This window comes from Nothoprocta perdicaria, unplaced genomic scaffold, assembly GCF_003342845.1.
Source record: "Nothoprocta perdicaria isolate Ctin4 unplaced genomic scaffold, notPer1 scaffold_29, whole genome shotgun sequence".
Classification (NCBI taxonomy): Eukaryota; Metazoa; Chordata; class Aves; order Tinamiformes; family Tinamidae; genus Nothoprocta; species Nothoprocta perdicaria.
Window position 1 is genome coordinate 1,141,661 of NW_020455521.1, and position 25,009 is coordinate 1,166,669.

The 25,009-nt window shown below is 42.6% G+C and overlaps 1 protein-coding gene across 1 annotated transcript in view; it reads left to right on the forward strand.

Annotated features, from left to right (window-relative positions):
- MARCH1 (membrane associated ring-CH-type finger 1) overlaps positions 1-25,009 on the forward strand; it is a 62,288-nt gene that overhangs the window by 20,069 nt on the left and 17,210 nt on the right. Inside the window, exons 2-3 of the mRNA XM_026041621.1 lie at positions 12,976-13,026; positions 20,046-20,125. Coding sequence (XP_025897406.1) covers positions 12,976-13,026; positions 20,046-20,125 — 131 coding nt within the window. The remainder of the gene's footprint in view (positions 1-12,975; positions 13,027-20,045; positions 20,126-25,009) is intronic.

Here is a 25,009-nt window from a genome sequence, read left to right on the forward strand (position 1 = left end):
GGTGAAATCTTATTTTTTTAAATGGTTATAATGATTTTTAGTTAAAGCCCAACACTTCAGCATGAAAAACATCTAAAACTGAAAATCAGTGAGGAAGTTTTGTTTGTTTGTTTGTTTTTCCTTAAAAAAGAGACTGGGAAAAGGATGCTTCTCCCCTTCAAAACTTATTTACAAGTAGGAATATTGCTTTGCAAAAGCTTTCATTWAGTTGCCAGAATTAAAATAAAGAAGACATGTTCCTTCAAAATATTGGCATATGCCAGGAAAGCATCTCTTCCCAATTTTCGCCATTAGCTAGAAAACTTTTTTAAAATAGGAAGCCTTTAAATTGCTGCAGACAGTTCCAGTTAATCAGGTCAGTCTGTCACAGCCCTTGTGCCTTCGTGGCGGAGTCTGCAGGGAGAGCGTTGACTGATGCTTTAGAGCAGGCATGAGTCACCCAAATGTCACCTGCATTTTTATAGCCAGAAAAAGAAAGATATATCTATAAATTCAATGTTTACCTGAGTTTGTGCAGTTTGGGAAGCCTGGTTCCCCAGTATCTAAGAAGTCCGGGTTGCTGCGGATGTTCCGTGTGGATCATCCTGCCAAAGGCGGTTTGATACCCGAGTGACGAATGAGCCAAAGCCTCCGTGGGACCCACTGAGCCGAGGCACGCAAGGCGCAGATCGCTGGGTGCCTCGGGTGCGGGTGGCRGGATAGTGCTGCTTTTCTTGCACTAGCAGAGCTGTTAGTTGTAGCTGTTAGCTGCTGGAGTGCACTTCTAGAAATCTGCAAGTGACTGCAGGCTAAAAATCTTTGCACACCCACTGTGGTGGAGAGAGAGAGAACATGCTGGCTGTTCAGAGAAGGGCTGTAGGGTAAGCTGGATTCCRTGGTGAGGAACAGAGAAGAAGAAAATGAACCAAAGGTGCCTCTCCGTTTGCCCGCAGTGAGGGGAAAAGGCGAGCGTGTTCACTGGTACCCGGGGCAGTAATTACCCAGGGCGCTGAGCAGCAGCAGAGGTGTTTGTGGCAGCTAGTGCCTGTGATGACTGCCAAACACGAGCAGGGTGTTTGGCTAGGAAGCACGTCAAGAACCTCTGAATTTTGCCTGCAAATATTCAAGTAAAGTACAGTGTCAGGATGCTGCTCCCAAACACATTGATGTAAATTCTATGCAGTAATTAGCAGATATGGAGAAAAGAGATATTGTTTTTCTGAATTGTGGTAAGCAGCTACTTGTAACTGACCTGTGAAAGTTTGGGTGGTTGTCGATCCTAATCACGCCAAGGACTCTTTTATTAGGCGTGAAGATCTGGCTAACATGGGAAGAGATTCTCACAAGGTCTTCACATTCTAGCTAATCAAGTACCTTGGCAGAGCCATTTCTTGTGTTCTGTTTATCTTTATTTATTTTTGTTTCTACTTGTTAAATTATTAATCCTATCTATAATCACAAATTATGCCCTCAACAACCCCATCTTCCATAGCCTAACTAGGAGAGTTACACTGTCTTCTAGATGGTCTCCCAGTGGTCTCTTTTCTCCAGACTTGCTCCCTCTGTCCCACTTGGTGTTTCTCTTGTCAGCAGAGTTGTTTCCCRCAAAACCCTTGGGAAGGAAGCAGTCAGTAATGCCACAGTGAACCTGTCCATCTCCCAGCCCTTTTGGGTTTGGATGTGTAGCTGGTGTCTGCTGTGGAGCAGAAGACCTGCAGGAGGTCTCTGCTGGGAACATGTGCGACTTGCAGGGCCAGCTTTTTAAACAGTACATGTGTGCTGTGATCCACGCTTCTTGTCATTTATATTACTGTAATACAGGAAAGGGAAGATTAGGAATAAGCCTTTTACTTTAACATTGATGTAGCTGTGAAGGAGAAAAAAACAGACCCTTTTGATATAATAACTTCCTTTCTTGTTCCCTGATTGAATAAATGAGTATATAGTAATAGGTAGGCAGGTGAGTTGCAGGAATAAACCAACGTAATCGTAGCACCTCCAATGCCCTTCCKCTACTGAAGATACTGAATAGTTCAGGAGAAGATGAAAGAAAAAAATGTGGACTAGATCCTGTGCTACCTTGAAATATTCCTGATATAACTGAAAGTAAAGATCCAGACGTTCTACCCAGCAGCCCTTCAAAAGAGAGAAGTACATGGTAAGCTTCTGAGTTCACGCATTAAAAGAGCCCTACTGTTAGCTTCTGAAATGASCTATCTGTGTGAGAAGACTCGCAGTAACTTTAGAGACACAAATAGATGAAAGCTTACCTGTAAATAAAATGAATCATTTCTGTCATAGGCATCTGTGATATCATAAACTGAAAGCTTAATAGTAGGAAGATTTGTACTAACTTGATGGTTGATCCACTCATTAGTCAAGATGATGATCATCAGATCAAAGTATGTTCTCCATATGTTGTGGTGGTTGGGCCTGTTGGTAGAGAATTACATTTTTCTGATTTTTCAGCTGCACTCACTTGACAATAGCAATCACCTGGGTTTAACAAAAGTTGTTTTGATCCCACTTTTATCCCATGTAAGTATTTCCTGCGAGTGGTACTACTTTCCTTCCAAGCCTTCCAAGTCAGTTCCTCCATAACACTTCAGTTATGCCCMTGGACATCCTCGAGACACAGGAGAACCGAATGGCATACTGCAAACCAGGGAGGGTCATTAAAGTGTGTTGCTACTTGTCCAGCTCTGCTTCTAGTGTTTTGGGTTTTTTTAATTGAAAAATTAGTAAAATATTAGTTAGAAGTGAGGAGCATCCATGAATGGAAGTGCTCTTCTACTGCTTTTGCTGGAGGCTGCTGGAAAGACAGTATAACACAAGGAAAGGCTGTAAGCTGCAATAATCATTAACGTCGGTCTGCTTGGCTCCAGTGTTTGTTCATTGTGTTTACACTGGGACAGAGAAAAGCACTGTTCCAGTTTCTACAAGTCTAAGTCCAGAGACCTCAGGAAACAGGTGAACGTGTTTGTGTTTTACGCAGATATTGGCAGCATGTTCTCACAAACCCCCCATCTGTGCTTCACCACTTGGCCTTCGTTGTCTGTGGCTAGTGTAGGTACAACCAGATTGTGCTCCCAGCTCAGGGTTACTTCCACAGCCCAGCTAGCCTGTCCTGTGTCCTTTTTTGTAATATATGTAGTCCATATATCAAAATACTTTCTCTCTGAAATTCATTTTAACTTCCCTTTTGGCTGTTTTGATTCTGCTGCCTGACCTGAGGTAAAAATGGAAGGTGGCACCTTTAGAAGATGTCCATATCTGGATATCCTTTAGAGGGTCTGGAAGGATGCTGTTTCATTGCATTTTCCTGCTTGAAGCCTGAATGGGAGGAACAAGGGGGCCATAAAACTTGTAATCAGATAAATGGTATGAAAAACGGCGATATGTCACCATGCAGCACATAATATAATTAAGTGATGTTTTATAGCTCTGTTGTAATTGAGGCACTCTGACTTTGTGTATTTAATTAATCTTCTGTCCTTTGATAAGTATTTGGCTGTTAGACAAGTACTTGGCCACTAATTCATCTCTGATAATAATTGACTGGAATCCAGCAGGTCACAATAATTGGCAGACAACAAAGCACCCTCTAAATTGTAGCTGCTGAAAAAAAAGTTAATTTGGCCTCTCTGTTGAAGATTTTGGGTGTATCGATACTTAATAGAGAGAAAGCGAGTGCCTGTCATAATGCAAATTAAAAATTGGAAGACATGGTCCACAGTTACCCCTATGAATTCCTATCAACTGTTCACATTTGTACTCTGACCACCAAAAGGGTCCATACAAAGGAGGGCTATAAAAGAGACCAGACAATCAGGAAAGCATCCTGAGGGAGGAGAGAAGGACTTTTCCCGTAAAACTGAGGAGGAAATTAAGGAGTATTTGGTAATTGCATTATCAGTGATTTAAGTTCAGTATCGTGATGAAAAATGGAAATTTGGGGAAAAGCAGTTTGATGACATCCTGAGAGCTTTGTGAAGGAAATATTGTGGCTAGGTTACTAAAGCTGTACCAGGGCATGATAGAATAAATAGATCTTTAGAGATCAGGGTGGCAAATATGGATTTATTGGGCAGAAGGTGCTGTTCTGGCAGAGAGGGTCTTACTGTTTCACTTAGTTGCTGCTCCACTTTCAGCAATTCAGTGTTCCTAAAGGTGCTTCAAAGAAAGCAGTACTAGGTGATAAAAATAATGTATTCTTCGAAAGCTCGTTTTAAGCTACAGAGTTATATTTTTTTTGCCTTTGTTCTCTACTAAATAGATTAATTTATGTCGAGAATGGTTTTGGAAGCTGTTCCCATCTGGCACCAGCACACACAGAGCAAATTCAGAGAATATTTCTCATGCACTTTGGATGCCCACAGCTGCAGTTTGAGAACGTGGGGCCTAAATCCCTTCAGGCTGCAGAAGGAGGTGATCCCCCCCTGTTTCTCATCCTAAATGAGTGTCCTGAGCCCTGGGCTCTTTATGCACAGGGTGCTGATGTGCCGATGTGCGTGAGGAATCTGCAGAGTTACCGCAGGTTCAGTCTGCAATATTGCTGACCGTGACTGGAGATGGACTCCTGGGTCCCTAAGAATTCTTTGTAAGCCCAGGTTTTAGCAATTTCAACTAAATCTGAATAATTAGCACAATTTTAATTMGAGTCAATACTATTTTATACTAAAATAAGTGTTTTTCTGAATTTCTCCAAAGTGAATCTGCTTATCTCTATGTTAATGTAATGTATGGCAACGCTATCTACAAATGATAGTACCRTTTAAGTAGGCTGCAGTGAAGTTTGTTGTGTTGCTTTTTCATTCAGCATCGAAGCAAAATGATAATCTGATGTCCTATTTAAGAGAGTCTGTTTCAATTTCTTGCTTCAAATGTGAATCGCATTTAAGAAGGGTGACGCTGTGTGAAAGTAAGTGATAATTAAAGTAGCTGGCTTGTTTCACAGCACCACGTTTGAAACTAGGAATACAATGCCATGTAAGTGTCACACTTAGATAAAAGTAATAAAGCCAAACTGACTGTGCTATGTTAGGAAAACAGACTGACAGAGTAGGACTTGCAGACCATTTGGTATATATTATATAAGGCAGGCTTCTTGGTGGGCCACGARGTGCTTCTATTGATTTTCCATAGCTAAGTAATGCAAAGAAAAAGAAAAAAAAAGAAGGTATAAAAACAGCATTTTCAGTTTTCAGATAGGAGGTATCTTTATCCTGAAGGAAAGCTGAACACAAAATGCCCCTTAGCAGGTCTCCAGCAAGGAGTGAATGCAGATCAAGGGCCATCGCAATCAGGCAGGTCCTCTCTAATTGCCAGGTAATTCAGGCATTAGCAGCCAGGCAGCAGAAGGTGGTTTTGGCTGGGGGAAATCTATTGCAAATTATATTGCTACCTGTTAGAACTAAAGTGCTCTGATTAATGCAGGGAGCTGCTAGCAGGAAATAAAGCAGCCTGGAGTCAGACAGAGATCTGTATGATAATAAAAACCCTATATGTTTTTTTTTTTTTTTCTGGAATTTTGATGGTGAATAACGCTGGGACACGGGACACGGGAACGTTTTTTGGCCAAGATTAGTTTCTAGATGTGACAAGGAAATCTTCTGTAGCCACTGCGTGTCACAGAAGCCGGAGCCTGTTATTTAATGGACAGTTTCTGTGCCTGAAAATAAACCCTAATGAACTGATGCAATTACTGTCTCTCCCTGTAAATTACTCTTGACTTAAGGAGCTAGCTCTTTTAGATGCATGGATGCCTATAGCACTAATTTTACTTTCTATGTGCTTCTCTGTTTTGACACGGTGGTGAGAAGCAGTGATATTTTTCTCTATTTATCTTTCCCTCCCCTGCTTTCCTTTTGTATCTGCCTTTTCCTGTTTACTTTTTAAAATTTTTGTAATCCTTTCCTCAGATTTAATTCATATTATCCCGCTGTGCATTTTTAACTTAATGCCATTTGCATGGAGTATTTCATCCATCTTAATCCTATCAGTGTGTGCCACTCAAATGTATATTACCAACCTGGTGGCTTTCAAATTAGAGTCTTCCTCTGTGTTTTTCCACTTGCTTTTGAATAAGAAGGTGATGGCAGGTTTCACTCAGCCACGAGCCATCTTTGCAGCGTGTAATTTTTAACTCTGTGGTCAGCTTGGATAAAGACAGGAATCGTGTGTCAGTAGAGAGAAAAGTACTACTGGGAACTGTTATTTTGGCAGCCTTTGTTTTACAAGGTACGAACTGAAGTGCAGAGGCAGCTAATTACAGAGCCTTTCTTATGCACTGTGATGCTTGATGAATTCCTTCCCCAAGCACTTAACGGAGCTAACAAGGAGAGAGACTATTTTAGACAGGGCTTTTTGCATACGGAGAATGATTTTGAACAACTGCTTCTAGAGAGTAACCTTGAATTGAGCACTTGGGGTTTTTTTCCTTAAGGTTAAAGTGAGCGAAAGGACAAATGAAATCACTTTAGTTAGAAAAACAATCCTGACAAGCTGTCATCCAGCTAATGAATTCAGCAGGTGAAACCCAGGGCTGAGAGAGGGTGCGTGGAAATTTCATGTGTCTTCGGAAAATGAGAAAAAAGCCCCATGAAATGGTGCCCTGGGTCGGGGAGAGACCTGTCCAGATGGGCTGGAGATGTAAATGTGAGGCCTGAATGCGTGTGTGTTTGCTCTGCAAGAGAAGAAGCACGAGATTTGGGAGGAGTGAATTTGAAAGCAAGCTGCCCTTGGTGGGGGRGTGCATTAGTGAGTTGGGAAGTGGGGTGAAAAATGCACGAAGGTCTTGGGGTTGTACAGACAGACCTGAAACAAACAGCAAAAGGTTCTTTAGTTATCTAAAAATATAAGGAAGAAAAGATAAAAAGAGAAAAAGAATCTCTACTCTAGAGATAGAAAGCCTTTCAGTACTTGTTTATCCACAAGGATGCTGATACTGTGCAGGAACAACACAGGGATGAAGCAAGGCAGCTAAAATGAACAAGTAGGCTGCATTTGAAGTCTAAACCCAGGTCACCTAAGGCAGCTCAAGTACAAATACAAGGCTTTGGGTTTAAACAGCACAGAAAGAGTTGTCAATGAAGATTTTTTTTTTTTAATTATTAATTTTCTTTGCTAATGAATCACAGTAACTTGTTAACGTTTCATTGCCTAGAAAAGCGTTTATCAAAGAAGGTGAGAAGGAGCAGGTCCAGCCGCATCTGGAAGGCAGGGGAGAGTTGCSGCGCTGGCGTGACAGGTGACTGATGAAAGGGGACAAGGTGACAGTGACGTGTTTAAAATTAGCTGGAAGGAGCCTGGCGTGCGCAGGCCCAGCTCTCCGCCACCATCCCGGGGAGCCCTTTGCTTCAGTCCGTCATCTTCCTCATCGTCCTGTTGCTCATGACAGGACAGGGAGACTTTGCTTGGGACCGTTTGTGGAGCCTGTGCTGCTCTGTGGTCCACGCTGCTCCATTAGGGTGCCTTGGATTTTGTGGGCAACTCTCTTGGACTTCTTTCCTTGAGTGATTGCTGTACTCGGTTATTAAACCTGAAGGATGTGGAGGCAGAAAAGACTAGTTCCAAAGACAGACTTGGTTGAACTAACTTGTGTCGGCTAGCCAGGATTAGTGGGGATCCAAGGATTCTCACCAAAGGAGCGGTGGAATTTTGGAGTAATTTTGTAGAGGAAATACTTGGAGCAGGGTCCAGATCTTTAGCTAGGGTTTGATTCTTTTCTAAACATACTGTTATGGAAAGATTGCGAAAGGAAATTGGACTTGATGAACTCGAGGCTTATTTCATTACTGTATTACTATAGAAGAAAATGAAATGGTAAACAATACTGTTTATAGCAAATGCCATTCAAGCTGTTAAAACATAACAAGGCTTTTTTTACTTCAGCCTTAAAAAAGATAGAGAGCCTAGATAAACCTTTTTAGAAAATTGTRCGGTTGATATTGGGCTCGAATATTTATCTGTGCCTTCTGGAGCTCAGAATATAGCTAACATTTTGCTTAGTGCGGAACAAACACTATCATCACAGAGCTTCAACTAAAATGTTTTCTTAGGTTATGCTGCCGTAGAGCCTGGTTAGGCTAGTAGGTCCTGATGGAGAGCGGCATTTGGAAAACAAAAATGGGTCATACGAGGCCGATTGCTTTTTTTTTTTTTTTTTTTCATTGATTTTTGGCAATCCTGGCTTTTTGTGTTCTTATCTTGGTTCCTTTAACCTCACTTTCATCAGTACGAGGCACTGCCAGGAGCCGTTTCCCAAGAACAGCTTGCGACTGGCTGCTTTTCTCTGAATCGAAGGCAGTTACATGGTATGTAATATCTGTTCATTGAGCTGAACATAGTTCTCACTGTGTATTACTTYTATTGATAATTTTTTCAAGGATTTATAGGATTTTTTGCTTCTAGCTAGGAGTAGTSCAATAAAGTCATATTTAACTTAGCTTTCTTGAAGGAGTTGTCCCTGCATGAAGTAGAAAGGTSTTTCCCCTTCCATTCACTCTGGAGTGTTCAGTACATGTTTCTGACCGCTCTGTGTCCACGTGCCATGTYTCAGGGCTCATGCAGTGCTTGATTTTTTAAAAATATAATGGTATAATTCTGTTTTTATAGCAGCTTGTCCTCGTGCACCTCTGCAGCACCAAGAGAGCAGCGGAACGTTGCATCATGGAAATTATCTGTATAGCTGGATGTAGAAGTAGGACTGTGAAAGCTTTACGCTGTAGCAGCACGCATGGCCTTGACTCCTGCTGGTCTGTGATGAAAACTGCTCGGAGCCTCGTCCAACCGTAGTTAGCATTTTCCAGTCAAAAGGACCCTGGACCAGGTTCTGGGATCTCTGTCACACGTATTAGCAGCTCGTGYTCCTCCAGAGGCTGATGTAGAATAAGATGGTGTAAAATGCAGCTGCAAAGGCACCTACCCCACTGGAGGTATCAGTACAAGAAGCAGCATTAAGTAATGAGATATTATGTCTGTGACAGGCATGTTGGTGGCATTACGGGTGACAATACATAAGGTGGTTTACATAAAGGTAAAATGCTGAAGAAGAAAATTACTCTCTAAAATGTGCATCTGTAAACATTATTGTGGTCAAAGAACCAAGGGGGGTTTGATACCACCTTACCTGCCACCAGTCCGGTCACAGAGGATATTCCAGTGACAAAATGAGTCCCAGGCAAGAGAAGCACCTCTGGACGTGTGTGTAGGGAGCTTCCTTGGTGACTGCAGCATAACCAGSACTCTGCCTCCATATGGGTATGGGAAATACTCATCCTTTAGGACGCTGAGACCAATTCCCGTGTGTTGCACTGCAGTAGATAGTCTCTTTCCACATGACAGAGTGGTGTGTTTGAAATGCTCCAGCCTCYCTAGGAGCTTTATTTGGGATAAGCAGAGGGTTTTCCACGGCTCTGCTTTATAGCACTGACCGTCAGGCCGTTGAGATTAAGCTGCTTCCAAAGCTTTTTGCGGCTGATCTTGTAGGTGGTTTGGCATGGCCTTGGAATTCTTAGTGAGTGGATGTTTTAAAATTCATCTGAAAAGGAAAATTCATCTTACAAAAAGGAAAAAAAAAAAGGAAAAATCGGGACGTAAATATACATAGTGTTAATTTGTGTGATTCATTTATAACAACTGTTGTATAGTTGTTGAATATTTAAAAGTAGAAAAAAAAAACAGTTAAAATATGTAACCACCCAGAAAATAATTCCACAAATAATAAAAGATAACTGGCAATGCAGGATGAGCTGCTTTCCCAACATTATTTCAGGGCCGAAATGTGCTGCGAGTTCCTTCCTGGACTCAGGTTCCCCACATGGAAGCTTTTCAGGAGCTGCTGACCACTGTTAATGCTCTGGCACCAGCACGAGATCCCCCTCCCCAGCCCTGCTCTCTTGGGGGACACAGTGGCCAAGTCCAAAGTGCCCTAGGGACATATTTATAGTGTTATCGCTAGTACCTCTGCCGTTACCTTTGCCTGCTCTTTATTTTTATTTCTTTATTTTTCATTGCTTTTTTCCTAGATTTTTTCTAATCTCCTGAGTCCTCGTTCATAGACGTACTGCGATTTTTAATAACACTTTCTATGTCTTTCCTGTTTTATTCATTAAGCAAAGCCCTCAGACATCATACTAGATTTCGTGCTGCCTCTACTGAAAGATGACCTTGAATCGGATTATCGCCTTTTTGCTCTGCTTTAAATTTAAATGCCAGTTGTTTAATTTACTCTCATGGTAGAAAGTGTTCCCGATGATATGCAATAAATCAGGTAGCTGTCAGAAACGAGCAGGTGGACGGGAATTGTTATTTTCTAATGGAGCCTCATACACTCCACCTTAAATCATTTGTTTTCCAAGTAGTCACATGATAAATAAAGACATAAATTCTTATATTTGTTTTAATGCRATATGAGGAAGGGGGAGCAGTTGTTGGGCAGTGTGAGAGTGGCTGCAGCGCGGGGCACGTTGCTGCCYTGGCCTGGCTGTGACGGCAGCAGCAGCTCCCTCGGGACCACGGGACAGCGCAGCGTGACGCTGAGCTCGTGGAGCACCTGCACTGGCACCGGCCTTCAGCAGCTCAGCTCCGCCTCGCCCGGTGCCTCATTTTAGTTAGCTAGTTATTCTGCTTTCGTGTCAAGCCATTGAAATAATGAATATTGGGTGCCTGCCTCGATTTTGGTAACAAAAGTATATTTAGGACCAAGCAAACCACCAATGAGGCGAAGGAGGCCTCTCTGAAACCAAAATGAGTTCTTTGGAGGAATTTTACTAACAGCAACAACAACAACAACAAAGTTGTAATTCTTCAAGTCTTTTAACTTCCCATTACAGTCAGGGTGGTTGTTTCAGTAGGGTATGGTGGGACTAGGACATACAAGAAGTGCATGTCCAAAAGGAGCATAAGGTCAGAAAAGACCTACCAGCTTAAACAAGCACGCAAGCAAACTACCAAAACTGCCCTCACCCGCAAAAGCAGCACTTTTAGTTTCTAGCATTAACACATTCCTGCTGGGAAGGGGTAGTTTTTAAAAATGAACCCTAGTTTGAAATAATCTGAAGATTATTTCAAGRTAAGTATATGTGCCTGATATACCAGGAAAAAAAACAACAAAATGAATCGGAGTTTTGAACCTTCAGTTCTTTAGATGTAGCCTTTTAAGTATAAACCAATATTAAATGTTCAAGACCTAGCATTTATTTTTTAATAGAGMCTTAGCAAAATCATGGAGAAAATATTTTTCAATAAGGTAATTTCCTGTTCACTAACAGTAAAAAAAAAAAAAAAAGGGGAAAAAAATAATGGTGTGAGTATTAAAACAGAAGTACGCGGGCCTTCTTTAAAAACGATATATTTCAAGACAATTTTTTTTCCTAATTTTGCTGCTCTACCCCTTCTGTGAACAGTGGTCTGAGTTCAATGTGAATTTGAATGAAGAACTCTATCTTCCAGTTCCATATGCATGTGTAGTGTATTTTTTCAAGTGTCTCATCTTTGTGGATGAATCAGGATCACCTTGAAATATCTGCCCTCGGAAATTATGATCTATTTTCTTTTCTCCTCTTGGCTGTAGAGCCACCGTTTTTGAGGCTGCAGATGCTGGGAAATTTTTGTTGGTTGGATCAAAACTTTGTGGCAATGAAGCAAGGCAGGTGTGTGCCTTGGTGAAGAACAGGTAACATAAGATGCATACGCAGGGTAGTAGAGAGACATGCTTTGAAAATGAATCTTTAATGACAAGTTATTAAGAGATGGAGAGTAAGAGTTCCCGCATCCACTCTGCTGTCAGAAAATATTTCTTTCGTCCAAGTGATAGAGCATAAAGGTTGCATACTTCTGGMTGCCAGTGTCTTAACTCTGGTCCCCATTCATAGTTTCTAATGTGAAGGCAGAAGTAATTTCATGGGTCCGTAACTTCTATTACYCTGAGGCCGGCACAGAGCTCTGCTGAACAGAGACTCAGAGTATATGCAGGGTGTGTATTCCATGGATCCAAATGAAGACGTTCGGGAGTGTGTAGATTTAATGTTGAATAGAAAATATAATCATATATTAATTTATGAACCATATTAGCTTAAGCTACCTTGGTTAATACATCATGGAATTAATAGGTGAATCATAGAATACTTTAGTAGGAATCATCTGGTTCAATTCCCTTTCAAAGCAACCTGAAGGACGAGATACARTAAATGAGTACTGTATAAATAAATGAGGACCTTTTTTTGAAAATCCTTGCTGGAAAAGAAGAGGTTCTCGCACACGAATGCCTAAGTCCTGTAAATTCACCAGCATGGTAGAATAAAATAGAAATGGACAATCAGAGTGTTGGGAGCTCCTGCTTTTCCAAGGGTTGCAGTAAGTTGTGCTGCTTAGTGCAGGAGAGGTAGGGCCACATGGTCACATTAGCAGGGCAAATGATGCAGGGGCTGAGGGGCAGAACCAAAGCATCAGTGCCCTGCAGTCCAGAGAGGGGGATTCAATGGGCAAATGAAGCCACAAGCAGCTCTGAAACTTCCCCTACAGAGTAAGAAGTTAATATGACACTGGGTCTACTTTTCATTGGGTTGTGTTTACCAGGGTTGAGATCAAAGCGGTTGTTTTCATATAAAAATGGCAAAATGTTTATTCCTAAATGCTTGTTGACAAATTACCTAAATTGTTTTGCTTTTGCAAAACTGTTCTGAGCCAGAAATTAGAGAAGAAATTTTAATTCCAGACTAGGCATCTGGTCTAGAATGCTAATCGAGTGGGATCTTTAGCCTGTTTTATCTGACAGCTTCTGTACTATTTTGCAGATTGAAATAAGGGGATGTGGGACATTATAAAGTTGAAAGGATTTTATTAGCATGCATGTCGAAAAGTATTAATATATGTCCCTGAGAAACAAAAGAGGMTATAGAAAAAGAAGCGAGTGTGCTCACAACTACAGAAATAGTACACATTTGTCTTAGAAGCTGAATTACATTATTTTTAATGTCTGTTTTTCTTTTCCAGAATGACAAATCCCCAGGGCGCTCCACAAGTAGATCAAGTAACATTTCAAAGGTATGTGGAATACTTAGGTACTGACTATTATATACTAACTAGTAATTGCTATATGCATCTTCAATTAACAGTTTCTAAAATCTAATGTTTCCTAGAGTGGAAAAATAAATCAAAGCTTAAATTTTGCAATTTGCTTTTGATATTCAAGGACAATGCAGAAATTTGCTTCAAGAATGAACTACTTTAGATAAATGGGAAAAGTTGCAATACTTAGGTGTGACCTCAATAAATAATTATGTGCAAAGTCCTCTGTAACACATGGATGCAAATGCACTGGCTGCCAAAGTACAGCTCTTCATGTGTGATTATAAAATTAGGCAAACTGGAATATTTTCAAGTTGTTTTCACCCACTGGATATGTTCTGTGTTGAGGATACATGAGCAGGAAGGCAAACGAGCACAAGGCACCAGGGCCCCATGCAGWCACTAGCCAGGCCCTCCTGTCCCCTGCCCTGCTGGAGCTGGCAATAAAGGGCCACATTTGGGATGTTTAGGATTGATCTGCATTTCATGTCATGGCACAGCGTTTTGTTTGTTTTGAATCGAGTCTTATTTAAAATATATGCAAGGCTTTGCTGGTTGGCTATTTGCCCCTGGTTATTTCCCTGCACTGTGTCATTTCTCAGTAAATGTTCAATGTCTTCCTAAATAATATGAATAATTTAAGGAGAGGGCTGGTCCGATAAGGATCCGGTGGATTCATTTCTTTCCACTGTGGTTAGCAGTGGAACAAATGTTGTGTTTGAAACAGAGCCCAGGGGGGCTTTGCTTATGTGGGTTCCTGAGCCTGCCTGGTTATGCTAAAGCTTTCTGGAGGAAACATTCCTAGTGCGTTATAATTATCTTTCTGTGCGTTAATTATGATTCAAGAGCAACTTGGAGAAGGAGGCTCTCCCGGYAGTGAGATTTGAAATTCTCTGAAGGGAAGTTTGGGCTTATTTTCTAGGGAAGAGAATTCAAGCTTGAAGCAAATTACTTGATTTTTTTTTCTTTTTTTTTTTATTGGCTCAATTGCTTCTCAGCAGCCTGGAGCTGGTGTTAGAGCACTTCTTATTTATGTGTCTGCAGAGCATCTATCTAATAAAATTCAGCTGAATTACATCAGGAAGAAGCGAGTTGATCGTTTTGAAGCACTCAGTATTATATTCACAAGTTTAATTTAGAATATGAAGGAATAGTGAATTTTGGTGTATATTTTTTCCCCCAGCTGAGTCTATTTCTTTGTTGTTTTCTTCTCTGAGGTCAGACTCCTCTCAATAAGCTATACATTAAAACCAAAAGGCACCAGCATGTCCAACAAGTACTTGCTAAAGATTTAGATAAAATACTTATGCCAAATTTACTGATTGTTGAAGTACTCAATTTGAGATTTTGAATTAGCTACTGTTTTGAAGGAATATTTGAAATGACCAATGATGCAGTTAGGCATCTAGTAGGTTTCTGGTAAAACATTAAGTTTTTGTGATTATGATGCAGAATTCATATTATTTGAATGATGTACCTATTATTTCATCAATATGAATTAAAGTATAAAATCTTATTTCATCTCTTCCATTAAAATGGAATATATTTTCACATGGGTTTTCATATTCTTKAATTTTTATCTGGCAGTGTGAGGTGAATGTGTGACGAGTACAGTATCACAKTTGGGGTGATTTGCACAACATGAACCGCTTTTGTTGTTGCATGCTCTGTATTTTTAAGGGGTAAGCCCCATCTCTGGCAGTGACACCAATGCAGAAGGCATAGGACTTTGTACCTGAATTATAATGAGTACCTATTATGTGTTTTATAGGGGAAGAAGCATGAAAAAAAGAAGTTTGATAACCTGGTATAGGGTTGCTGTGTATATGCTGCATATGTCCCTGTTAGCTGTTGCATGGCTGAGTCCTAAAAAGCAAGGAAAATTGTTTGCCCCCCTTGCTCCTGGTACAGGGGCTTGTGCAGCCGCGTGCTCTCCATGTATTACCTGTACCACCTGTTGCCAGTCTCACACTAACCACCATGGATGGATTGTGATTCTCTTCCAGATGGCTCTGCTGTTCTTTTTCCAAGTTCCTTTCTTTCAGAGCGTGACTCCTCATTGGCTGTAATGGGCTTTGCTTAAAAAAATCTAAATATAATGCTGTATCTCATCAGAACCGAAACGTAGAGCTTTCAAAGAAGACTAAAAGACAAGAACAAACAAGATGTTAGTCTTGTAAAGTGTAAAATGCMAGTCTTCAACAGCACTGTTACAGTGAATAATATCACGTATACAAAGCCAGCATTAAAATTTCAGTGTAAATGTTGTCTTAGTCATCTGAATGATGCCTCTTGCTCATAAACAGAATCATTAATATCAAAGGTGAAGACTAACCTAGCACTTAACTCTCATTATGGTTCTATTGCTGCAAAACAACAACAAAAAAAACCCCAACAGTACAAAGTAAACAAGTAGGTAGAAAAATATTTTGTTCATCAAAGCATAAAATAGAGAAAGGCAAAAGCTAGAACTAAACATGGTGGTAGAAAAAATATTGTTTTCTTTTCTTAGATGTAAATGCCTAGTTTCTTTGTTCAGAAAGATAATACCTTCTGGTTGCCCATATAATTTATTCTTTATCTGAATAAAAGTGTAATTAAGGCTGATGCTTTCCATAAATCTTGTGATTCTGASCAGCCAGGAGGTTTAGAAGAGGATATTGAGAGCAGGTCTCCTGCTTAGCTTGGTGCCGCCTCGAGATCAATCATGTGCAGACTGCTCTGATCTCGTCCTAGCTGCTCCTGGCCCTGCCGCTATTTTAATGGGCTCCGGAGCRGCAGCGGCTGGTGGGATCGGGAGGCGTCTGGGCTGTCCCACAGCTCTGAAGCAAAAAGCTTCACCAAAGCAGATCCGAAGGATTCCTCGGACTGCCTGGCCTCCCTCCYGGGCTTCCGTGTCGCTCCGAGCGCTGGGCCCTGCGGAGCGGCTTTCCGGACACGGGCACTGCAGGGCTCAGCTGCTCTCCGTGAGGCCGTTCGCTTGCCTTACATCTGCCTTGTTGCTTTAAACCTGTAAGCTCCRTTCAGATGTGAGCCGTTGGCATGTGGGAAACAGGCTTTTAATGAGCGTTTGTCTTGGATAAAGTCCTTCTTTTCTCTTAAAAAGAAGACAGATTGACTCATCCTGGTGGAGTCGCTGGCGCATGGGGTGTTAGGCAATAGCTGGGCAGAGATGATTCATGGTTTTTGTTGTCACCTAGAAAATCCTGTCAAAATGTCAACCTCAAATTAAAGTGAGAATTAAATGTAGATAGGAAATGGTTATTTTCTTTGCGAGTTTTGCTCCCTTCAGCCCCGGCTKCTGTCCTTGGCGCAGCCTGCACGGCGACACGGGCGCGCGGTAGCAGTGGCCCCTTGGCAGCCCAGGGATCTTCTGGGCTGTCCTGACACCTCTGTGCTCAGCAGGACCCTGCCTGGGAAGCACGCTCTCCCTCCCACGGAACATACCGAAAGTAATTAGGAAAAACATACCCWGACATGGCTGCTAATTGAATTGCGTATCCTTGATGAGACGGCTCATTTAAAGYGGCCAAGACAGCAGAGGGTGGCAACTAGGGAATCCAGACTAACGTTGCTTTTGAAATGCCAGACTTAATCAGCTGGAGCTGGCATTAGCCCTCAAGCATCTTCCTCGTGTCGATGTCACGGCAAAATGAGCTGCCTGGCTCATAAACGGATTGTCAGGCAACTTTATTTGGAATTACCATGTTTAATTATGCTACTGATATAATTTGCTGTGAGAAAATTAGTGCAGCTCTTGTTTGGTTTTCTGATTTCAGCGAGTCGTGCGCTCCAGATGTTTGAAACAGATTCCCATTCAGGGAAGAATATTTTTTTAAATAAGTCATTACTCAGCATGCCAAGTGGAACTGGGGTCCCCAGAATCAAAATGGTTTCCCCCATTCAAGAAGTGCAGGACCTCAAACACCCAGTGAGTTAAGCAGGGTGTTACAGCAACAAGATCTCTGTGCTTGAGACTGCTGCTGGCATCTCTTGTATGCACGGTCCCACAAGAGCTTGTTATCTGGGTTGATAAGCTACGAGCAGAATATAGGCCAGTCATGATGCTTTGGGTTTGCCAGAGRTGCCTATAAAACAAATTTGCCGCAAATGACAGGGTTTGGTGTTTTGTTTCTCAAGCAAGCAATGCAGATGATGAAAAGCCTTGGTGGCCTCCGTGCTTCTCCGTGCCTCTCTCCCCGAGTTAGGCGGGAGTTTAGCCGTTCGGGAGCTGTCTTGGCTGGCGCTGGGRGTGCCTGTGTTGGAGTGGCACGCGCTCCCGGCGTCGCGCTGGCTCTTGGCRATCCCTCTGCTCCGGGTTAAGCTGCAGAGGTGACACCACGTTTCATGCACAGTAAGAAGTGTGTGTAAGCAGCTCCGGGGAGGCAGCCTCGAGTGCCCGTGCAGCCCGTGGGCTGCACGGGATACAATGTTCAATGGGCTCAACCTGCATCAGGCACAAAAAGTCTCTTCTTTCTATCCATAGGTAAACAGTAGAGAAGGAGTGTCAGCAGCGTAAAATGAGCATCAGAAGCACTAACTTCTTTCTTTCTAGAACCCGCTCCATCTGTTCACCTCACCACTAAAAGCTATCTAAAAGTAGTTAACAGAATTTAAAAGTTGCAGAAACTTTTTGCATGAAATGACATCAGAGATGCGAATGTGACTCATCTGGATGGAACTTGGGCTRCTGGGAATTTCTTGCTTGGATTTTGAGGATTTAACTGGCTTTGTGTCTACCTGGATAGGAAATGTGCCCCAATATGGATTATACAAACCRAAAAATAAAACAATGGGAGTGGTTTCAGCAGACAATGAACCTTCTCCTGAGGTAATTGCAGCTCAGGATACTATTAGCGTTATGTGGGTGCAGGAGGACTAGGAAGTGAATTGGACTGAAGAGGGCTGAAATACTCCAGGCGTCTTTACAGCTGAGAGAGATACACAAGACACAAGCAACTGAATGCGTAATGGTTTTTTTATCTGAAAATAATTAGATTTCGCTCTGTCTCCAACCCCAAGCAGTAAGTGTTAAAAGCTTTTCCGATGATTTATTTTTATCTTGACTCGATTCCAGCGCTCTCAAGACTTGTCCAGGTCCCTTCCTGTTCTTAAAGCCATAAAAAGTGGAAGTCCCTTGAGTCTGCGCGGAGCGACCGCGCGCCCTACTTCAAAGGCAGTGGTGGGGCAGGGGCTGCAACCTTCACTTCATGCCATGGGGCAGAGGCTGCAACCTTCACTTCGTGCCTTCACGGAGGCACCTGAGCACCGCTGCAGATCAGGCCAGGCCCGTGGGGCACCCAGCCCCGCACAGAAGAACCGTGCAGTCCTGCAACTGCAAGGCCCAGGGGGAAATAAATGAATAAGGAAGGGAGGAACTAGGCACGAGGGGTGAATTTGATGGACTTTGTCCAGCTCTAGGACAGGGTTTCTTCAGCAGCCCTGCATCTGCTGGAGGCTGGAGATGCAGCCCCACGACCTGGGGCTGGTGCTGAGCGTAAGGGTTATGCACAATTGCTTTTTTAGTTTCATTTCTTGGGTTAGCTGGATTCCCGTAGTGTCAAGTTTCATTTGCTGAGACTAGTACTAAACATATAAGTTTACAAGTACAAAAAGTTTTGGTGTTGCAATGTACCAAACTGAGAGGGAGAAAGTGGTGCTCGAGTTCCCAAAGTCAACAGATACCGATGCAAAAGGACCTTTTCCAAATCTCAGCTGATCTCCCATTAAAAACAAGAATACACCTGGCATTGACGAATGGTGCCAGAGGATCTGGGCATGAAATAGAGTAGATAAATGAGGAACCTTGAATTAAAATAATGTGTCAGGAGGTGGTGGCTGCATTTGCCTGTTTTTGCTTGTGCTGTTAATTCTTAATTTCCATGCTGACACCACAAAAATCTCTGTGAAAGGTGAGCTGGAATAATTATGGACTCTACATAGAGCTTGATTTGATTTTTTTAGTACAAAAGGTTGRGATGACAACCTTTGCATTATTTGTGCTTTGTATCTTTGTACTGCAAGTAWCTTGTAAACTGCCTTGAATTATGATGAATTCTTCCCTTGCATTTGGTCTGTGTGCTGTGAAGCTCTTAAGCTTATAGTATTTTGCCTCCATTTGGTGTAGCAGTGAGCACGGAGTTGCATGCCAGGACACAAGCTAAAGGCAGGTCAAAGTCTTAAGGACAGTATTTATTGAGCCCTCACCCCACAGATGTGACACACAGCTCCAGAGTGATCCTGGAGAGCTGGAATTTGGATTCCTCAGGGCTCTGCTGCCAGKAGCACGTGAGGCAGATAGAAATGGTTTGTTGCTAACAGCATCCACGTGTGTTTTAGTGGAAGTATCGAGCAACGGAGTTTATGGTTTACAACAACTGCCTTAGGAGCAAATGTCACACACTGAACGTGGGTTTTTTTTCCCCTCATCTCCTGAGTGAGGATGTGTTCAGCTCTGTGGAGCTGCAGCCAGGCAGGGTCGTCTCAGGCTCATCAATTTCTCATTTTTTGAGCTCTTCCAGCTGATCTGATTGTCTTGAAAACCTTTTAAAACCTACTTTAATTTTCTCAGTGTTCTGCCAGCCCGCTCCAGGTAGCTTTGCTTTGTGCTCATCATCACTCAGCATAATGTAAATGCACTTCACCTCGCTGTGAAAAGAGTTTGTTTTGCCCAATACAAAAACATCCCTTCCCATCAGACCCTTGCAGCAGATCACAACCAAATGCAACTTCGAATGCCGAAAGCTGCTTCCTCAAACAACGAGATAAAAAGCAGTCGTGAGCAAACGAAAGCTGTGTTAAGTCATATTTGGTTCCACAAATAGGTTTTGCTTTTGGTTAGGCTTCCTGTATTTTACGGGCTTGCGTGTCTTCAAGAGCATGCTATGAACAGCCACAGTAGTTGTTTTAATTTTCTAATCATGTGGCAAAGCAGTAAAATATCTGCAATGTATTTCTTGGACAAAGATTCCAAACTGTCTAACTTATTCCAACAGGCAAGCAGTCCTACAACAGGAACAGCTCCCAGGAGTCAGTCACGACTGTCTGTCTGCCCTTCCACTCAGGACATTTGTAGGTATGTGCCGAGAGCAAAACTCTGTAACCTGTCGGATATCTGTTAGTTGTTTGTTGCCTTTTTTAGATAATACGTAGCTCTTGCTTCTGCTTAACGCTATTCATAATTCACCCAGATTTTAGTTTTATTTTCATTTGTATTTTGGTTCTGGTTTTGTTTTTCTGTTAAATTTTACGTTCTCATTTTCATCCTTCTTTTTTTTGTGTGTGATCTCTCTTTTTCCCTTCCCACCTACCCTTACCATTTCCATCCCTTTCTTTTGCTTACTGCTCTGTCCAGATCTACCACATTGCATGATTTGTCAGAAGATGAGCTTGAACATGCAACCCCTGTTTCTGTGCTGAGCCCTTCTAATAGGGAACCTGGTAAGAAACAAGTAAAGCGAAGGTTTAGGCGGAGGAAAGAGCCCGGAGGCAATGGTGAGCATACAGAAAAGCAAGGAAAGGGGAAGGACTGTAAATTGCATCCCGAGGCTGCAAGATCCAAGTGGATTGCACCTGATTCGTCGTCATCTTCGGATGAGAGTCAGTGGGCTCAGATTAGGAGGAGAGCAAGAGACAAAGTCAAAATGCCCCGGAGGAGGAGGAGGAATAGATCGTGCAGTACCCAGGATGGCTCCTCGCGCAGCACCGCGGTTGAACTTGTCCCCCTGGGCGCGGCGGGCAAAAAGAAGCAAGAGGCGCCTGACGCAGAGCAGCCTGCTCTGAACCACCGCAGGAGGAGGCTCCAGAGGCCCAAGGAAACCCTGTCTTCAGCATCGTCTCAGGAAGCGAGGATTTCCTCCAGAAAACGTGGGCAAAGCCAAGGGCAGAGCCGCGGGCGCGGCGAGGCCTGGCGGGCCGGCGCTGCCGAGAGCAGCTCCGGCAGCGTCGCCGCCGCCGGGGCCCCGCACGCGGCTCCCGCCTYGGGCCGGGACTGGTCGGACGATGTAGAGGTGTGCAGGTTAGTCCCGCAAGCAGGACCGAGTGTTCCCCACAGGGGCTGCTTCTGTCATGGCTCCTCTGTAACAAACTGCTAGAGAGGCCCCAGGAACAAACCCAAAGTATTTGCTACAGAGAGATCGTGGTATCTCCACCTCAAGATATATTTCTCTTCGTTAAAAAGACTAGTCTGGGAAGGGGGCCTAGGGGGCTAGGCTGTTCTTCGTGACGATAGACACTCTATGCACTCCATCAGGATATCACTGTTTCAAATCTCCAAGCAGAGCCCAGAGAGTGAGGCAGGAGACCCAGCAGCTAATGGGATACAGAGGTTTTCACTCTTGCACAATCAATTCAAATCCAGCTTTGGTCTCTCTCCGTCATTTGCTCTTGATTTACATGAAGTAAATTTATGGTCTTCATTCGGTGTCTTCTAGAGTTGCCATTACCACCAAAATCTGATGGATGGTCTTTCCCCTCTTTCCAGTGAGGCATAAATTGCACAGAGCTTTGCACTGCTCCATCACATGGATGTGTAGAGGCTGTTAACCTGGTACCCGTCATGACAATGGTAAAAATACCACAGCAAGTTTTGGCAGAATAAGTATTGAAGAAGTTYAGAGAAGGGGAAAAAAGCATCTCTCTAGCCCCGAAGGAAACTGGCCTCTGACACCTAAGGTCTTTGTGTTTAAGTGTGTAACCAAACGGAGAGCATCTTCCCCTGAAAATGAGGGCAATGCTGGCACTTCTGAGCTAATGTGTGAACTTGGTRTAGAGAACTGAAGGGGGCTTGAGTCACTTGATTTAGTAATATCATAGGACTTGAGTCGCTTGATTTAGTAATATCTTGAGAACGCACCATCCAGTAAGCTTAACAGAACTGAAACAAGTATTTCTTTTTTTAAACACTAGTGTGCCAGAATTGACTGTCATTTACCAAGTACAAATGAGGATCAGGCACAGTTTCTTGGTGCAGCAACAGAAAACTTCTCACATTTTGCTGGGAAGAAATTTGCATGGAARTGTAAACAGAGGCAGGAGGAGGAAGTTGGCGGCACCGCAGCGAGCAGTTTCACAGTGCGCTCCAACCTAGGAGCACGCTGCAAAGATCCAAAATTTTTTTAAAAAAAGAAGGTATCGTGCAGGCCTTTACATAGCAGGAGATGCAAGATATTTTGCTAATGCTACTGCTATACACTCCTTAATTACATTTATCAGATAAGAATGACCATTTCAGGCATGTGCCCACTGTCTGTTGTCGTGAGTTYGGAGCAAGGTCCACCCGTGTTTGTCATCAGCTTGCACAGAAATGCAAAGAGCAGCAGCAAGGATAACTATGATTTCTATTTTTGCAGCATTTGAAGTATATCTGCAGGGTTGCATGCAGACACAACTGAGCGCAATCTTCAGAGCTCTCTTAAAATTTAGGGTCACTGGGCCTGTATATAGACATTACATATTCACTGTAGTAGGCASAATGCATTTAATAGGGCTGTTTCCTTATTATTAACTCAAAAACTGAAGTAAGTTATTTCAGTATAGGGCTTAGCTGTACTGGGTTAAAAAAGAGAAGTTAAAGTTTTATTAGTGTCTCATGTACATTAACCCTAACTGCTGCCCAAGTCCTGAAACTCGGTGGAAAACAGACTCCGGTCTATTTTATGTATTCTTAATCCATTCAGTTTTACCGTGATTATTCAGGCTTTCTTGGCAAGACTAGGAGCTTCTTGGGATGGAAAATTTTTGGACCTGCATCTAACTTTGTAGCTAGGCTTCTGTTTCCTAGAAAAAAGATCAACGGGTTTTGTATGGGTATGTCCCAGACTCGGTGGAGAGGCTCTAAGAGCTAAATTCAGTGCAGCTGATCGTTTGGCCTATTGTGCACAGTTTGTCAAGAGTCATCATTTCACTGTGCTTCCTTCTCAGGGGTAGTGCTATATTTCTTGTGGCCATTGCTAGCTGTATCACAGCTCATGATAACACATTTAGGAAAACTGTTAAAAAAAATCTTATTTCAGTCTATCTTTGAATATAGATGAGTGTAGATGATGAATAGCTGATGAATATAGATGAATATTCTATGAATATAGGATCTATACTTGAGCTGCTTTCTTGTTACCAGCATTTTCCAATATCTTATTTTTCATAGCTGAGAAGTTCTCTTTCTTAATCTCTTTGCAGACATTTGGATAAAAAGGAAGAGCTGTGTAAGTTGTTACTACCCATTCAGCATAGACTGTAGTTTCTGTTGGTCGGGACAGATCCATGCATTTGACTGGCACATGATSTGGAACTTTTTTTTTCTTCAGATTGTTTCAATAGAGGAAATCTTGTTTCCTCTATTGAAATCAAATTCCCTTTTTTTTCCTTTCTCTTTCAGAAGGGTGCACACATACAGCAACCATTTTTCTTCATGAAAAACCTGACTTTCCTTCTGTGATATGTTTGTTCCAGCACTAGAGTTAGCAGAGCAGATTGTGATGTGGAAATTTTCTTCAAGGGGTGTTTCTTCACACTTTTCACCATAGGCAGTGGTTCCTTTTGGTTGATGYCACAAAACTAGCTGAGCTGAATGGCCGTCACGTAGACGGGATTGCGCAGGGACACCAGAGGAACAGGGATCTAGAACTCTCCTTGGTGCCCGTTCTTTCATGTCGGCGCTTCCCCTTTCATTTTTGTGTGTTTGGACAGGCAGTTGTTGTTCTTTACTTCAAGTAAACCCTATATGAAGTGCACAGAGTCCAGAAAAAATGCATGATGGAGAAGGCAAGGTGTCTGGTCCTGTAGATACGGAGAGCTGCTGAAGTTCTGGCAGTGCTGAGGTGGTGTTAGGGCACCCAAACTTCCTGACCTTCATGGAGCAGGCTTGGTRACGCACACAGGTGCAATCCCCCTTCCCCTAAGCCGCCCCTTGCCTGAGGGTTTCCTCATAAATACTTAATTCTCCAACCTGCCAAGTCACAAGGTCCGTGAGGAACAACTCCAGAAATGCCTTTCTCTGATCTGCACCACTGTAGTCTCCCTAGAGGGAGAAGTTATGTATTATAAAGTGAGCGAATTGTGAGAATACAGCTCCATGTTTTTTGGAAAGAAGAAAAAAAGAGTCAGTATTATYACTAATATCTAATATACCACAAGTTTCTCATTTGTTCACTCTGAATTAATGTTGTTATATATTTATTTAAAATATTTATTATAGAACAATTGAAATATATTTTTGGTTTGACTAGTTATGTTTTTGGTCTTAAATGTTTTTGTAGCACTGATCCAGGTATTTCAGTGATAATGCTGAACTGTAATTAGTTGAAGTGGAATTCATTACAGTGAAAGAAACCACCTGCATTTAAGTAAGACAGAGTTTTTCATGTGATAAAAGGCACATCAGAAGTAATTGTTTTCCCTGAACTCCACAAATGGATCTTTATATAGTCAGGTAAATGAAGGCTCCCATTTGAGGAGTAAATACAAGATGTGCCAGAGCAGTRGGAGGAGAATGGGAAAGGGTAGGAATTGAGCCCTCACATAACCCCTCATGCTGAAACTGTGAAGCTTGCATCAGTAAATGAAGTGTGATGGACGTGGCCTCCTCACCCTCTTGTTTCAAAGAACTGCCTTTGCAGCTGACTTTTCTCTGTAAACCCTTCTTTTTTAAAAAGATTTGTTGGATAGTGACTGTGTCCTCCTGTAGATGGTGGCCTGGCGGTTCCTCATCCTTTGAAGCAGTATGAGGTCCTGGTTAGTTCTACCAAGTCAAAGCCCCATGTGTCACCTCGTCAGGCATCTGGTGGAGCAGCCCCTTTTGGGAGCTGCCTATGGCTTGGAAGGATGTGAGGAAAGCAGAGGAAGGCAGAGGTGTCTGCCCTGGTTGGGGTCATGAGCATCGCGCCCCAAACCTGCTATTCTGTCTAACATCTGCATATAGGTGCTTATCTAACATCTGCTCAATGCAAATAGGTGAAGGAGC